Below are 17,500 nucleotides of genomic sequence, written 5' to 3'. Positions count from 1 at the left end.
GTCATTGTGGATGATTACATTTTCGGATTGATGCTGATCGGCCTGCTGCTGATTGGCCGGTGCTGCGACCTGATCCTCTGGAGGACTAAGAAGACCGCCGCCACAAAAGACGTCCAAGGGAGGACGGTCTTTTCAAATCAACGGGCAAAAGCTGAGACTGACTGTTTGTGCGAACTCTTTCGAAAGGCGGACAGTTTGGGTTATGGACGACTGAGACGCGAGTTGGACGTCCCCAGCAGCGAGAGGGTTAAACCAGCTTCTGTCTGGAAAGAGGAGAACCAGCAGAGGAAGGTCCAACGGCTCCTTCCACCAAAACAAGAGACCTTCTGATTGTGTCTGGAACCCTGGAGGACTAAACATCTCCTGAAGACTCAAGGACAGAATGATTGCTTCTCTACCTTCCCTCTCTCTCTCCCAGCTGCAACCCAACTTCACCTCTGGACTGCTTCGTTCAAGGCCGTCCAGCAGCGACCATCTGAGCTGGAGCGCAGAGGGGAGGCGGGTCAAACCACACACACTGCCTGGACTGATGAGCCACACACACTCCCTCCCCCACTCTCAGCGTCTCCACCACACCTCTCTGCTGCCCCCTAGCGGTGAAGCCGTGTTGCTGACGATGAAGCTGCGATGCTGATCCGTTAGTCTGACAGCAGCTTGTCTCACGTGTCTCGCTGTGTTTGTGCTCAGGTTGGCTTTTTTTGGTCTCTCACTTCTAATCACGACTCCCTTTTGGAACCGAGATCTGAACTGACGTATCTTTTTTAACCACCACCCCTCCCCCAATTTCTGTCTGAGTTTCTTTAACTCTGTTTCTTTTTCAAGACGGAGCGCTGTAATTGGCTGCCTGGGCATCTTTTAAAACCCAGTAATTTTTTTGTAACTTGTAACTTTGGTAACTTGTTGCGATGACAATAAAGACTATTCTGATTCAGATTCTGATTCTCACGACTGCGCTGGTATTCGTCTTTCAGTGCTTTCAGCGCCGCCTTCTGGCGGTCAGGAGGGATGGAACAGAGTCAAAGCTCTGAATGTAGCTATGGTTCCAAGAATCTCGGATGACCGCCAGAGCGTTCCATCACTCAGAATCAGATCACTTGAGAAGATTCTGGAGGAGCCGAACCTGGGTTTGACACCAAAATTAATACCTTTCTAGGATCACAAGATCATACTCAAACTGCACATGTGCCAAGCAGAACATTCAGTGCTGTCAGGACGGCTCTCTCAGAGATTCTCAGTCTGCACACACCGCAGTCTGTGTACACACTACTGTCAACGTAAACACAGGTCTGTTTACACACCACTGTCGATGTGCAGACCACAGTCCTGCAGCGGTGCCCTGAGCGTAACTCATTGCTGCTTCGCTGCAGCAGGATCCCAGAAAGCTTCAGCATGCTGTAATGACTGATCCAGAGAACACTCTCTGCTCCACTCGTGTGAAGCAGTTCAAAGTCTTTCCAGCAGAGATGAAGCAGACGCTCATCATGCAGCGTTTCTTCAGTGGTGGGCGTTGCTGGGATTGCGCTTTCTTTTGATGCTATGCTATGCAATGGTGTTTGAAGGAGGCAAAGGTGTTCCTTTGTAGAAGGCAGCGCAGGCAGGCAAAGACAAAGCCAGCTCCAACCACATCAGACATGTTCTGGAAAGTTCTGAGAAGAACCAACCTGAAAGGTCAACTGCAAGACAATGGAGAATAAATGTGATTCATACAGAGCAACACCAGAGAATGCCTGAACAAGCTGTTAAGATAGAGCTGTAATCGGGACAGGAGGCGGTTTGGTCTGGAGCTTTCAAACAAGCTGTTTGGACTCTATCTGCTCATCAGTAACTTTGGTCACTCAGTGTTGGACTGGAGTGGCTGCTGGTTGTTCTCTCCTGTGAGACGGATTACAGCTCAAATTAATCTCCGGAAACTGAAAAAATTCATGCTGCATGTCAATTTAAAGGAGGTAAAACGTCAAAAGCATCAATAAAACTGCTTTAACTGCTTTAGTCTCACTTCCACCGCAGTATGAGGCGGTACAACACGGGACGGGACAGGACGGGACGGGACGGGACGGGACGGGACGGGAGGGGACGGGACGGAACGGGACGGGACGGGACGGGACGGGACGGGACGGGACGGGACGGGACGGGACGGGATGGAACGGGATGGGACGGGACGGGATGGGACGGGACGAAATGGGACAGGACGGGACGGGACAGGACAGAATGGGACGGAATGGGACAGGACGGGACGGGACAGGACAGAATGGGACGGAATGGGACGGGACGGGACGGAACGGGACGGAACGGGACGGGACGGGACGGGACGGAACAGGACAGGACGGGACGGGACGGAACGGGACGGAACGGAACAGGACGGGACGGAATGGGACGGGACGGGACGGGACAGGACAGAATGGGACGGGACGGGACGGAATGGGACGGGACGGGACAGGACAGAATGGGACGGAATGGGACGGGACGGAATGGGACGGGACGGGACGGGACGGGACGGGACGGGACGGGACGGGACGGAACGGGACGGGACGGGACGGGACGGGACGGGACGGGATGGGACGGGACGAAATGGGACAGGACGGGACGGGACAGGACAGAATGGGACGGAATGGGACAGGACGGGACGGGACAGGACAGAATGGGACGGAATGGGACGGGACGGGACGGAACGGGACGGAACGGGACGGGACGGGACGGGACGGAACAGGACAGGACGGGACGGGACGGAACGGGACGGAACGGAACAGGACGGGACGGAATGGGACGGGACGGGACGGGACAGGACAGAATGGGACGGGACGGGACGGAATGGGACGGGACGGGACAGGACAGAATGGGACGGAATGGGACAGGACAGAATGGGACGGAACGGGACGGGATGGAATGGGACGGGACGGAACGGGATGGGACGGGACGGGACGGAATGGGACGGGACAGGACAGAATGGGATGGAATGGGACGGGACGGGACGGAATGGGACGGGACGGAACGGGACGGGACGGGACGGGACGGGACGGAATGGGACGGGACGGAATGGGACGGGACAGGACAGAATGGGACGGAACGGGACGGGATGGAATGGGACGGGACGGAACGGGATGGGACGGGACGGGACGGAATGGGACGGGACAGGACAGAATGGGATGGAATGGGACGGGACGGGACGGGACGGAATGGGACGGGACGGAACGGGATGGGACGGGACGGAATGGGACAGGACGGAACGGGACGGGACGGGACGGGACGGGACGGAATGGGACGGGACAGGACAGAATGGGACGGAATGGGACGGGACGGAACGGATGGGACGGGACGGGACGGAATGGGACAGGACGGGACGGAATGGGACGGAACGGGACGGGACGGAACGGGACGGGACAGAAAGGGACGGAATGGAACGGGACGGGACGGGACGGAGTGAGACGGAATGGGACGGGACAGAATGGCATGAAATGGGACGGGACGGGACAGAAAGGGACGGAATGGGACGGGACGGGACGGGACAGACTGGGACGGAATGGGATGGGATGGGATGGAATGGGACGGAATGAGACGGAATGGGACGGGACAGAATGGGACGGAATGGGACGTGACAGGACAGAATGGCACGGAATGGGACGGGATGGGACGGGACAGAAAGGGACGGAATGGGACGGGACGGGACAGATTGGGACGGAATGGGATGGGACGGGACGGAACGGGACGGAATGAGACGGAATGGGACGGGACAGAATGGGACGGGACAGAAAGGGACGGAATGGGACGGGAAGGGACGGGACAGGACAGACTGGAACGGAATGGGATGGGACGGGACGGAACGGGACAGAAAGGGACGGAATGGGACGGGACGGGACAGACTGGGATGGAATGGGATGGGACGGGATGGAACGGGACGGGAGAGGACGGAATGGGACGGGACGGAATAGGACGCGACAGTAAGAAACGGGATGGAATGGGACGAAACGGGACCGGACAGGATGAAACAGGACGAAACAGAACGGGATTGGATGGAGCAGGACGAGAAGAAGTAGGAAGAGACAGAACGGGACAGGATGGGACAAATCAGAATGGGACGAAACAGGATGGAATGGAATGGGACGGGACATTGTGGGAAGGGATGAAATGGGACAGGACAGTATGAAACAGGACAGGAGGAACTGGGACAAACTGGATCGCCACCTGACAAGAATGGTGGAGGGTATCCGTGGTCCAGTGGGATCTGGGACGGAGCAGAGCCTCCGCCGGGCGCCGGGCGCCGCGCCCCACAACCTCACAGCAGAGCCTTCGCCTCAGAACATCCTAAACCAGAATTTATGATAGTGTGATATGTTGTTGCACACACAGAGCACAGGGAGGACAGAGAAGGGTAGAGATTCCTGACAGGACCCCCGCCCGCCCCCAGCCCGGTCCCAGGCCCGGAACCTGACCCCCAAGGTCTGCCCGACAAGGCGGTAGACTTGTGGGCCAGAGGTCCCTGAAGGCTGGGTGCTGGGACCGCAGCGCCACCATGCTCAGGTGGGAAGGGACGTGGAGTATCCAGATGGATCTCCGAGCCTTCATTATCCTCATTGAAGCCATTGAAGCCTGGGACCAGCAGGCTGGAGCACGTGACCCAAAGCTTCTGCCTCCCACCTGAACTCGACTGGGATTCGGATCCCTCATGGAGCAGGAGTGAGACGGTGTTCTGACTGGCCACAGCACTGACACCTCCAGCCCGGAGCCGTCGTCCCCTGCCTGCTGGTGATGGACGTGTCCACCCCAGCTGTATGGGCTCCTCCCTGGGCCCAGCGGCATCATCAAGCTGGTCTGGTAACCCTGGTCTCCACAACCAAGGTCTGGACCCAATATCTGTCTGGATCCTTGGCTGAGGTTGGCGATCGTGCAAGTGGCCTGCGCCCCAGAGGAAGCCTCTGAGGCCTCAGATGAAGGCCTGGGAGACGGCATGGAGGCGGCTGCAGGTAGGGATTTGTAAAGCCTACTCTGCAGTGGGTCAAGCCTCTGCAGGCCCTCCAGGTCAGAACTGGCACAGGAGATGCAGGAAGCTTCAGTGTCCGGCTGCAGTTCACAGTGGAGCTTGTCCTGCATGAGGAACGGATGGCAGTTACCAGAGTCACCAGAGGAGCTGGGGAGTTGGGGTGAGCGAGCTGTGGAGTGGAGCTGGAGCCAGACCTCTGGGATCCGGAGCTGGAGCCAGACCTCTGGGATCAGGAGCTGGAGCCAGACCTCTGGGATCAGGAGCTGGAGCCAGACCTCTGGGATTGGGAACTGGAGGCAGACCAGTGGGATGAGCGAAGGGTGCCCCCTGGGTGGCAATGGCAGCTTCATAACGTTCTGTTGCAGCTCGTATTTCACAGAGAGACGCTTCCAGCCCTGCTTCCAGGTCAGCCAGCCGGTGCCGGTGAGGGCCGAGTGGAGTGTAACCCGGGCTGGGGTCTGCTGGGTCCATTCTGGACAGAGAGGACCCAAAAGCAGACGTACACAGAGTCCATGTTTTCAGAGTTTTTATTGCCAGTAATGAACTGGAGCAGAAGAGACAGAGTATAATCTGGAGAGCAGTTGAGGAGTCACTAACCAGGAAGTCCAAGAACGCAAGGACAAGTTAGGAACTGACTATTATTAATGTTTATTTGTTCAAATGAAAAACAAAGTGAAGGACAGCCTGGGTCTGAAAGATTTGCTTTGTGTGTGTGCGTGCGTGCGTGCGTGCGTGCGTGCGTGCGTGCGTGCGTGCGTGCGTGCGTGCGTGCGTGTGTGAGAGTGTAATGTTGGTCTTGTCTCCTTGCTGCAGGCTCAGCACCACGAGGAAGAGAAGAGAGCCCTCAGTCGAGAAATCATTGTCCTCAACAACCATCTGATGGAGGCAAAGCTCACCATCAACAAACTGAGAGACGACAATGTGAGAGCTTCAGGCTCCTACAACCACACACACACACACACACACACACACACACACACACACACACACACACACACACACACACACACACACACACACACACACTCCCCTCCACGCCGACTACAGGTACTCCAGATAGTGGTGGTCAGTCCATTGGAGGCGGGGCGGCCTCTCCTCCACTTCACTTCACCATAACAGCATTTTATACCTAATTAATGAAGCCGTTTCTGAGCTAACAGGAGTTTAATGTAGCTCCTCATCGCCTGACACTCATCTCCATATTAACTACTGAACTAAAAAGACTAACCGAATGGATGAATGGACGCTGTGTCTCTTCAGGACGTGTACAGGAAGGACTGTAACCTGGCCGCCCAGCTGCTGCAGTGCTCCAAGTCTCACTACAGGGTGCACAAGATGTCTGAGGTGAGAGCTGCACCCTGCCACACACACACACACACACACACACACACACACACACACACACAGACTTTTAGATCGTTGCTAATAGCCAGGTTGAAGGCTGTTGGATTTATCTTATGTTGATACATCCAGGAATCGTGTTTTCCTGAACCATTAACTGAACAAGCTGGCTGGCAGGAAACATGAGTCAGTTTTCTCTCACAGAAATGTGATTTCTTAGCATGTTGAAGAGCTTATAGAAAGGTGAACATGACACACTGAGAACAGGAAAACAGCTGCAAACCGGGATATCTTTCACAGAGACGGAGCATTTTCAGGAGTAACTTCAACAGAGAATGGAATGACTGGTATGCTTGAAGTGTTTCATCATGTCTGGTGTTAAAGCTCTTTAGGGGAGAGACGAGCGCTGTCACGTGGATTAACACTCCAGAACTGTGTGTCTGTAATTAAGATTTGCCTCAGATAGCAGCTCATGCTGAGCGCGCTCTGGAAATGCCTCCCCTGCTTCCCCTCTCCAGTCCCTCTGGGAGTGGCAACAGCAGATAAAAATAGCCCCGGCTTCAGGGATGCAGGTTATTTAATGCCGAGAGGAGCTTCTCTCTCCTGAAGAACCCCGGTCCTGTTGATCCTCGGTGGAGAGCTGCTCCCTGGGGAACAGAGACCCTGATCAGCTGTCTGTGGTAGAAACCCAGCCCAGCAGACTCCATGAAGGGAGAAGCAGTCACTGCATAGGCCTCGTGAACAGCGCTCACATTGGACTGGCACAGATAGTAAACTGTTAAGATAAAGAGGCTGTCGGAGCTTCCTAATTCATCTCAGTTCTTACACTCTGTTTTAGATCATTATAATAAGACATTTATTTCTACTCATTAATTCCAACTTTTCTCTTAGTTACAGTTTGACTTGTTGAAATCTTCTCAAACTAAAGCCGTTTGAACTAAAACACAGAGGTGAAGAAGCAGGTATGTGGTGCCTGCAGGCTTCAACACACCCTCTGTCACAGAGCAGCTGAGCCCATGAGGTCAAAGACAGATTTTTATTCAGGCTAAAATTCAGACAGGGAGAATCCAAAGCAGCATCGGAGTCCAGATCAGAGTTAAAAATAAATAAATAAATAAATAAATAACAGTAAATAACAGCCAGACACAGAAGGAGCTATACTCTCAGTGAAACAGGAACGGGTCAGGTAACAGATCTCTCAAAACTGAACAAAACAACCCAGACAAACCAACAGAGACACAGTGGGGAGGCGGAACTAAATAGCCTGGGACAGAGAGACTTACTTATTTACTTACTTAGTGCTCCAGGAGGGTCAGGGTATCCCGTCCCAGTGCGTTGAGCCGACCAGATGAACCAGGTTTTTCGATTGCTGGCGATCTTGTGCCAGCTGCTCTCCATCCTCCACAGCAGCTCCGTGTTGTCGGAGGTCGAGCCATCAGGTCCGGGGTTTCCCTCGAGGTCGTCTCCAGCCTGAGGCCTTTGGGTCAAACTGGAGAACGTCTCGTGTCGGATGTTCTGGGGGTAGACGAAGGACGTGGCCCAGCCAGCGGGTGCGGCATTGTGCGACCAAGGAAGATGCTCGGGTCTGGCCTGTGCGGCTCTGAGCACTTCACTGGAAACTCGCTGGGGCCACCTGATGTTCTCCAAGGTTCTCAGAGCCCTGCTATCAAAACCATCGGTTCTTGCGGCCAGAGTGTCGTTCAGCGGCAACGTTTCTGAGCCATACAGCAGGATGGAGAGTACGGCTAAGTTGTAAATCCGGAGCTTCGTCGTGCGTGAGATGCTCTGGTGCTGCCAGAGTAGTTTCCAGAGAGACTGCAGAGCAGATGCTGCCAGGGCTCATCTGCAATCAATCTCTGGTTTTAGTTCCCCACTGTATGTCACCATAGACCCCAGGTACACAAAGTTCTTGACAGGCTCTACGATGTCGCTCCCAATTTGCATGGGAGGTGGATCTGGTTCATCACCGACATACATAAACTTGGTTTAGTCCAGCTCACTTGGAGGCCGAACTGTGCTTCTCCTCACTGTAAAGCCGAGAGCGTCTCTCAGCTGACTGTAGGTTGTGCTGAGCAGGATGGTATCGTCAGCGTATTCCAGGTCAGTCAGATGGTCGCTGCTGAAGGACACTCCGGGGACGCCTCGCAGACCTGGGACATCGGATGGTCGATGATGCAGTTAAAAAGATCAGGAGCCACACAGCCCTGGAGAACACTGCTGGAGACGGTAAACCAGCTGGAGTCAGACCGTTCATACGGACTCAGCTCTCTGCTGTAGAGCAGCTTGAACAGAGCGATGGTCTTGGGCGGAGCTCTGAGGGTTTGGAGGATGTTCCACAGAGAGGAGTGGCAGACGGTGTCCAAGGCGGCTTCAGATCAATGAATCCGATATACAGATGGCGGTCTTCACGGAATTCACGGGTCTTCTCTATCAGCAGACGTACGGCAGAGATGTGGTCGATTGTGAAGCGATTGGGCATAAAGCCAGCCTGCTGGGGACGGCGGCGGCTTCTGGTCGCTGGAAGGGCACGGTGAAGCAAGATCCTGGTGAAGACCTGGTAGGGATGGAGAGCAGGGTGATGCCTCTGTGGTTTCCGCAGACAAGCCGATCACCCTTGTGTTTCCAGAAGGGCAGGATGACCCTCTGGTCCAGTCGGTGGCAGCTGCTCTGTTTCCCACACCTGATTGAACAGGTGGGTTAGCCGCTCCACCGTGGCATCGCCGCCGGCTTTGAGCATCTCACCGGTGATGGCACAGATGCCGGGGGCTTTCCTGATGTTCAGTTTCTTCAGAGCAGCTCTCACTTCCCCGGGTGTTACAGGGTCTGTGCAGCAGGGGGCGCTGGGGGGGCAACATTTGCAGTCTCCAGGAGGGCGGGATCAGCCGGGATGGTGCTGTGCTGCAGGAGGAGGCTAAATTGTTCTTTCCAGTGCTCGAGGCAGTTGGCTGTTGTAATGAGATTACCATCAATCTTTTACCAAGGCTGTCTTTATGTGTGGACCGCTACGGGCTTGGCACAGTAGACTGAATATGTGGCTCAAATTATTGTTGTTGGCTGTGTACTCAAGCTGTCGGGCTTCTGCTTCCCAGAACCTTTCCCTATCCTCAGCGATGGCCACGTTGCGCCGGCGGTTCAGTCGCCGATACTCCGTGAGGTTGCCTCGGAGCCGGGCCTCACGCCGCTGGTCGATGATGTTTAGTGTCCTCTCTGATGTCCAGGGCTTTCTCGGGGACGGTCGTGAGCATCCGGGGGCATTGTGAGCAGACTGGACGACACTTTCCTTGAAGGTCGCCCAGTCTGTCACTTTGTCGGGAGCCAGGGCATCAAGGGTGCGGCGGATGGAGCGACTGAAGTCTGTGGCGGTGTTGGGGTTGTTGAGTCGGGAGGAGTCGGGGCGAGGCAGAGTCTTGTGCTGGTTGGCTTGGAGCTTTAGCTTAAGCTGGACCACCAGCAGACGATGGTCTGTGTTGCCACGCTGTGCTCCTCTGTACACCCGGCAGTTTTTGACAAATGACTTACAGCGTCGAGAAATGATGTGCTCCAGCACCTTCCTGGTTCTGCCATCTGGGCTGTACTACATCCAGTGATGGATTTGTTTCCGAGGAAACCAGGTGTCAGCAACGCAGAGGCTGTTATGGTGGTGGAGGAGGAGGCGGTGGCTGTTGTCATTTGTTTTCCTGTCGATGAAGGTGGTGCCGACAGGTGAGCCGAGGGACCGATCGCTGCTGGATAGAGTGGCGTTGGCGTCAGTGAGAATGATGGTAGCGTGTGGTGCAGCTCGGCTGACAGCCTGATCGAGTTGGTGAAAAAACGCGTCCTTCACATCCTCATAAGCGACATCCGTGGGGACGTAGGCGACAGCCACTGTCATCTCGCCGTGGTGGTGGAGGAGGCGAGCAGACAGTAGTCTGTCGCTTAGGGGTGTCCAGCTGATGAGGGACCTCCGGAGGGCTGTTGGAACGGCAAGAGCCACGCCTTAAAGGCCAGTCCGGCTCTTAGGGGCCACTTAAGATGTAGCAATTGTCGCCTGCTGTAGTTTCGCCATTACCTTGCCATCGGACCTCACAGAGCCCTGCAGGGAGGTGTTGTAGCGCCAGAGCTCTCGGGACAGCAGGGTGGCAGCTCTGGGGCGAAGGAGGGTCTGGACAGTCCATGTGGCGACACGGGTCCTAAGACAAAGGTCGATCTGTACTCGTTGGTCGGGGGCAGGCTGGGGTCCGTTACCGTGTGGTTCAGTCCGGCTTCTTTCTCTGGTCAGTTTCGTAACAGAAGAGGTTTCTCCTGGGTGGGTTGTTGGCCTTCCGCAGGATAGCTGGTTGGTGGGGCTGCCATCTCACAGCGTACCGACACGCTGGGGTTTGTAGTCGGAGTTGCCTTTCTCCTAGACAGACTGCTTACCAAGGCTAACGAGCTCTGTCTACCCGGGTTTGGAGTCAGACTTGTCCCTCTCCTAGGCTATGTTGGGCCACGGCACCCTATTCTGTTTTATTCAGGTGCAACCCCCTCAAAGGAGGGCACCCCTATCCGCCACCCAGGGGATGCGCCTCTACGCTGTATAGCCCCAGCATAAGGGGACAGAGAGACACAACTGGTTAACAAGGTGGACATCAGACTACCGACACTGGCAACCAGGGAGGGACAGGGACCACAGGAGGATGGGAGACAGAGACAGGGTGCAAAACGAAACACAAGCAACAGGTGGGGCTAAAGGACACATGCAGGACAGACAGGACCCTGACACCCTCAGTTTGGAGTCACAGAGACAAGAAACCAGAAGCAGAATGGTTGTTTTTCTGTGAAAACTTCTGTATATCTGGCGTTCTCTGTTTGGCGTCATGGATGTGGATGAGTTCTGCTGTGGAGAAACCGTCTGAACTGGGGGTGTGTTTTCTTCACCAGCTTTTCTGTGTCTGCTTGTTTCAGCTGCCGCTGGACTTTCAGGAGCGCCTCAGCTCCCACATGGAGAAGCACAGCGGTCGAGGAGCCGCCGCCGCTCTCTGCCACTCCGGCGGCTCTGACGCCGTGCCCACCGCCATCATCGCCCAGGTTCTGGAGAAGCCGGAGCCGGGAAGCAGCTGTCCGGTCACCCGCTCCCCAAGCCCACAGCCGCAGGACGGAGACTTCCCCGCAGGCGTGGGGGGCGCCGACCGGCTGAGCCGTCGCACGGCGTACAAGACGTCCGACCTGTACTGCAGCGACACGGCCCTGTACTGCCCCGAGCGCTGGCAGGACGGCGAGCGGCGGCAGAGCGTGGACCTCCACGGCCCGGCGCTGCTGCAGCTCCACGCCCACAACTCCACCGACAGCAATCCAGAGGAGGACGCCTTCCCCTCCGGAAGCTTCTCCCACCACGAGCCCCCGACGTCCTTCAGCCTCCGGGACCAGTTCGGCGCCACAAGCCCGCCCGCCTCCAGCAGCTACTCCAGCTTCAGCCTGGCTTCGGACGAAAAGACGGTGCTGGGCGGCGGCGGTGTGCGCACTGCGAGCAGCACTCTGTCGTCTTCCCACCAAGGCCTCTACATGGACTGGCGGGACGGCGGCAGTTTGGACTATGAGCTCAAAAGCATGTCTTCCTATGATAAAGACGGCTCGTGCTTCCCCAAGTCCCGCAGCATCCAGCATATGGTGGCGCCCAAGAGCCCGGCGAAAGGCGGCGTGCCCTCGTACACAAGGACGGCGTCGTGCTTCAGCGACCCGTTCCACTCCAGCGCCCCCCGCCTGGCCTCGTCTCGCAGCATGGGCTCCACCACCGGGCTGAGCCGGACGCACGGAGGAGGGCCGGACCGGTGCGGCGGCGTCCGCGAGCCTGAAGACGACCTGAGCGGCCGCTGGAGACAGCTCAGCGTGGAGGACATCACCACCTTCTCCTCGGCCTATCGTGGCCTTGCGGGGCGGGTCTCTCCATACAGTTTCTCCGAGCACCACTTCGCCACGGGACCTCCTGATAAAGTCAAGGGTGCCATCTACAGCAGCTTCCAGGAAGCAGACGTGCTCCGCGGCCGACCCGTGGACCGCTGCTTCAGCCTGGGCTCACCCAGGGCTCAGGGCAAAGCGTCAGCGCTGTATGGAGCCAGCCGTGACAGTCAGGACTCGGAGTCCAGTCTGTTCCTCAAAGATCCGGAGGGTGGCGGGGGGGCGGCGGCGGCCGGCGGCAGGACCAAGGACTACGTCAGCCTGAGCCCGGACAGCTCGGCCGAGTCCTCACACCACGGCTCGCCCGAGGCATCCAGTCTGCAGCACTACCCGGCCCCCAGGCCCAGCGTCCGGCCCCGGCCCAGCTCCAGCTCCGCTCTCAGCGCCGGACCCTCGCTCCCAAAGAAGACCTCCCCCAGATACCAGAAATTTGGCAGCACAGGACTGACGAGGAAGGACAGTCTGACCAAGGCGCAGCTGTACGGCACCCTGCTGAACTGAGCGCCATCAAAGTCCAGTCTGTCTGCCGGTCCGACTGGGTTTGACCGAGTCTCACCGGATCTCTATGGAACTCACATGCTGTTCTGCTCTGTGTTTACAGCAGCTACACACACACACACACACACACACACACACACACACACACACACACACACACACACACACACACACACACACACAGAGCAGTGAGGACAGGCTGTTTGGGGGGACCATGCTGGAGGAGGGGGGATCAGGGACAGTGCTGCATCTGAAGCAGACTTTATTCCCTCTGCTCCAGAACACCCAGGTTTACTGCTTTTTATTGGAACGTCTGGTTTTGTCATGTCTCTGTCCTCTGAGAGAACAGCATCGAGCACATCCTGAAGTCAAAGAAGACTTTATACTCTGGAATCTCTTCTCCTCGTCTTCTTGGCAGCTTCAGCAGCCGAACCCCTCCAGGCCGTGTTTTCCCATGGCAGTTAAATATTCTCCAGAAAGTTCTTGTGAGGTTAATGCCTCACAGCTCATCCTTTCATCCGCCCACAAATGCTGCACCACCACTCCGATCTCTCCAGCTCAGAGCGGCTGAAGCTCCTTCCAGAAGCCGAGTGGCGTTTCAGGGTCCGTTCCAGCCTCCGCTGCTCATTCTGACGGATTTCTCTTCCTGTCAGACGTCCTGTGGAGACCGAGCCTCGCTGCAGTCACGCTCAGCTCTGACGAAAGACACAGCGACTCACTCCTGTGCAGGACCAAACTGGGGAATAGTGAGGGTTCAGGACCACAGCACCCGACAGGAAGCACCAGCATCGACCGTCTCAACCTTATCAGCCTGCAGTCCAGCAGGCCGGCTTCACCTCCTCACACACCTGGACTACTACTAAATGTAGAGCTATCAGTTTGGAGGAGGTGTTTTTAAACCACTTCAAGCTTTTAACTGAACTGCAACTGCTGTCATTTTTATTGAAATCTGAGGTGTTTTAAAATGCATACACACCCTCACCAGAAACCTGTGAAACGCCCGTTTTTCTGCCTTAAGAGACCATAAAGTGTGATCTCCTTTCACTTGAACAGGCAAATACAACACCATGATGATAAAGCCTCCTGCCCCCCAGCCTCCTGCCCTGACCGACCACTCCCAAAAACATCTCACTGGTGTCAGCAGTGAGCTGGAGGACAGAACAGCACAAGAAACATCTGGAAAGCTCCAGCTGAGCAGGAGGCAGCTGGAGGAGGAGGAAGCTCCAGTCAGCAGTCAGCAGTCCTCATTGAGACAACAGATCCAGGGAAGAAGAGGAGCGAGGCTGCTCTTCTTCACAAGGACTCACACCAAAGACACAGGGCAAGAAAGTTCTTTCAGGACATCACAACTTTGGAGAAGTTTGAGTCCATCGACAACAGAAAGGCCTTAAAGGAAAAGTTCGGTTTAAACAGCTTTCATGTTGTTTAGGCCAGGAGATCAGGAGGAATTATTGGTGAAACTAATGAGTTTTTGGACGATTAAAGCCGTTTTAGGAGCGGCGTTACCGATGCCCCGTCTGCTAGACGGATGTCCGCCGCTCGATTTTGGATCTAAATTTCGCCCAAAGCTCTGTTGATATCAGAAAAGCCTTCTGGGTGAGGAGATTGTTCTACTGCATTCTATAAACAACGTGAAAACAGTTTAAACCGAACTTATCCTCTAAAACACTGATTAACCTTATTTACACCTCTTTGATAGCTGATTGACATCTGTTCCCACCTGATCGTCAGCTGATTTACTCTTGATTTTCATCTGATTTACCACTGATTAACAGCTGATTGACCTACACCTGTTGACACTGGATTTGGATTAACATGTGATTAACACCTGATTAACAGCTGATTGACACCTCTTCATCTTAAACACCAGTTCAGCTTCAGCTGACAGGTGACTTCGTCCCGCTGAGGGTCTGGATGAGCTGAAGCCGTTGTGTGAAAGAGCTGACAGTCAGAGCAGCAGCTACCTGAGGTTCTGTCCTCCAGAGAACCTGGAGAACCTGGAGAACCTGGAGAACCTCCAGCCCGGTTCTGAGGTTCTCACTGGCTCCAGCACTGTGCGTTTTTTAACAGATGTTCAAGAAACTTCACTGTGAATGAATTTGTGACTGAGCTCAAGATCAGACCACTTTTCATGACCAATTAATGCACAATGCTGTGAAGCCCTGTTCCAAAGGCGAGACGTGTTTCTGAACATCTCAGAACGTTCTGAGTCCTGGACGGTTCTGAACCCGCTCTGCTGTCACTTCCAGCTCTGTACATACTGAATGCCTGAAGTGATGCTACTGTATGTTCTTCCTGACACACACACACACACACACACACACACACACACACACACACACACACACACACACACACACACACACACACACACACACACACTGCATTGAAGAGGCCTTTCTCTGTAAAGAAATGTTTTATTTCCAGCTCTGTTGGACTTCCTGTGTAGAGCTGTGCAGATGTTTCAGCACTCCTGGTACCAATGCGTTTTTTTTTTTCCTCACAGAGATTTTTTCTTTATTTTACCAAAGTCTCGATTCTTTTCACAGCGTTTTGTGAAGTTGTTCCACAGTGTGCAGCTGTAAACTGAACAGACGGCCCAGCTGTCTTCACTTCAGTGGCAGTGCTCCATGATTCCAAAACTCAAACCCACGAACCTGGGAGAGTCCAGACAGAGCACACCTTCTTTATGGGATGTCCACTGGCCACGAGAGCCTGAACCACATGTTGAGAACCATCAGGTCACCGGAGCTGCTGCAGTCTGGAGAGAACACCGAGACCTGCCGGGTGGAACGTCCCTGAGGGAACAAGACGTCCCTCTCAAAGATCTGAGCTTCTCTTCCACTGAGGCTGAAGCTCTGAGACCAGCTTTACCTCCTACCTCTTTACCGGCCCGGACCTGAGACCTGGTCCAGACCTGACAGCCAGCCTGGACCTGAGACCTGGTCCAGACCTGACAGCCAGCCTGGACCTGAGACCTGGTCCAGACCTGACAGCCAGCCTGGACCTGAGACCTGGTCCAGACCTGACAGCCAGCCTGGACCTGAGACCTGGTCCAGACCTGACAGCCAGCCTGGACCTGAGACCTGGTCCAGACCTGAGAACTGGCTCCCAGGCCGTACCGCTCCACTGACAGGTGTGAACAGGGTGAAGGGCCTGGAACGGCAGCAGGACCAGGTGCTGCATGAGGACCGCTGTGAGGGGACTGGACCGGAGCTGATGCTGAAGCTCCGCCTCTTCTACAGCGATCAGCTGACGAGCCTCTGAATGCTGAGGGATCCCTGGATCCTCTGAATGCTGAGGGATCCCTGGATCCTCTGAATGCTGAGGGATCCCTGGATCCTCTGAATGCTGAGGGATCCCTGGATCCTCTGCTCCAGGCAGGGTCTGGTGTGTTGGGAGTGCTGACTGCTCCACGCTGGTTGGTTTTGGTCCAGTTTGACCCTTGAAGGCCTGGTGTGACGTGGTCCGGTCCAGGCCTGCCTCCACCCGGGTGGTCCTGGACCGGAGCAGCTGCCTGATGCATGGTTCCAGAGTTTTGCTGTATGTTTATTTACTTAATAAAGATGTTGGGAATGCGAGAGATTTCTGGGAGCCTGTCTGTCTGAATCTGCAGCAGCAGCAGCTCTGCTGTCCTGCTCTCCGCTGAGAGCCCGGGAACCCGGCGGACGCCGCTCAGAGCCGACAGCGAGCACCGGAGGGACGAGGAAAGAGACGCCGATGCAGATCAGAAGAACCAGCTGAGCTCAGAGGCTCCCGGCCAGCTCTCCACTGCTCCGCCAGCACAGCTCTCACACAGCCGGGCCAGGTCCACCGCCTGTGGACACTCCCACACAGGCAGTGGTCAGTTCCACACCTTGATCTCTCCGGCCCAGTCCCCGGTGGCCACGGCAGCGGGCAGCAGTGCATGCTGGGAGACGCTGAGGCAGGGCCGGCTGTGGGCCTGCAGGGTGCGCAGCGCCCCGGCGGTGTGGAAGTCGTAGAAGTGAGCGCAGCCGCTGGAGCTGCCCGACGCCAGGACGCCCCCGTCTGGAGAGAAGCTGCAGCGCACCGCGTAGCCCTCCACCTGCAAGACAGCACAGGACCTGAACCCCCAACCTCACCAAGGCCCTCCGTCAGCTCCTGGACCAGACCGTCAGCAGAGGACCGGACCCACACCCCCCTCACTGACCTTGTGTCCTTCGAATCTCCGCCTCTTGTTCATCCTGTAGGGCCTCTGGGTGGAGAACAGGGCCACGTAGTCCCCATTGGTCTGAGCCACGAAACAGTCCTCCAGAGGGTGGAGAGCCAGGCTGGGGCAGGTGTAGCGCTCCTGAAGGGTGGAGGAAAACTCTCCTTAGAGGTGGAGAAACAGAATGGGTGACAGGACCACTTCAGTCCCAGTACCCTACCACCCTGACAGGACTCAGAGGGACAGAGGGACAGACAGAGGACATTAGAGGACAGGCTGTCAGAGATGGTCCACAGAGTTGACCCTGAAGATGACATGTAACTATACATCGATTCCGAGGTTTGTTGAGCCTGGCTGTCATCATTCAGAACCACCAGGACCCGCTTCAGTCCAGACCCGCTTCAGTCCAGACCGTCTTCAGTCCAGACCGTCTTCAGTCCAGACCCGCTTCAGTCAGTGAAGACCTGGACCTCCAGCATTACTCCGGACTCTCTACAGGACTCACATGGAAAATCTGGTTGGAGAGCCTGGCGGCGGTCTGGAAGTCCCAGACCATCAGGGTCCGGTCCGCAGAGTCTCTGCTCACACAGTCTGAGCTGCTG

General features: G+C 55.9%; 2 protein-coding genes across 8 annotated transcripts in view; one reads left to right on the top strand and one right to left on the bottom strand.

Annotated features, from left to right (window-relative positions):
• The window catches only part of begain (brain-enriched guanylate kinase-associated), a 15,196-nt gene extending 2,466 nt beyond the window's left edge, over positions 1–12,730 (top strand). The window contains exons 3-5 of the mRNA XM_030117426.1: positions 5,789–5,896; positions 6,236–6,319; positions 11,240–12,730. Coding sequence (XP_029973286.1) covers positions 5,789–5,896; positions 6,236–6,319; positions 11,240–12,730 — 1,683 coding nt within the window. The remainder of the gene's footprint in view (positions 1–5,788; positions 5,897–6,235; positions 6,320–11,239) is intronic.
• A 2,484-nt stretch (positions 12,731–15,214) lies between these two features.
• wdr25 (WD repeat domain 25) overlaps positions 15,215–17,500 on the bottom strand; it is an 11,766-nt gene continuing 9,480 nt past the window's right edge. For 4 of the 7 annotated variants that reach the window (XM_030117054.1, XM_030117052.1, XM_030117051.1 and 1 more), the window contains 3 exons: positions 17,404–17,500; positions 16,899–17,039; positions 15,215–16,793 (listed from right to left, as the gene is read on the bottom strand). The exon at positions 17,404–17,500 is cut by the window's right edge and continues 74 nt beyond it. In XM_030117054.1, coding sequence (XP_029972914.1) covers positions 16,572–16,793; positions 16,899–17,039; positions 17,404–17,500 — 460 coding nt within the window. In that variant the 3' untranslated portion in view covers positions 15,215–16,571. The remainder of the gene's footprint in view (positions 16,794–16,898; positions 17,040–17,403) is intronic. The other 3 variants (XR_003933569.1, XR_003933568.1, XR_003933567.1) reach the window with 3 other exon arrangements.

The sequence above is a fragment of the Salarias fasciatus genome, chromosome 19, assembly GCF_902148845.1.
Source record: "Salarias fasciatus chromosome 19, fSalaFa1.1, whole genome shotgun sequence".
In the NCBI taxonomy this organism is placed as follows: Eukaryota; Metazoa; Chordata; class Actinopteri; order Blenniiformes; family Blenniidae; genus Salarias; species Salarias fasciatus.
This window is presented reverse-complemented; position numbering and strand designations above follow the sequence as displayed.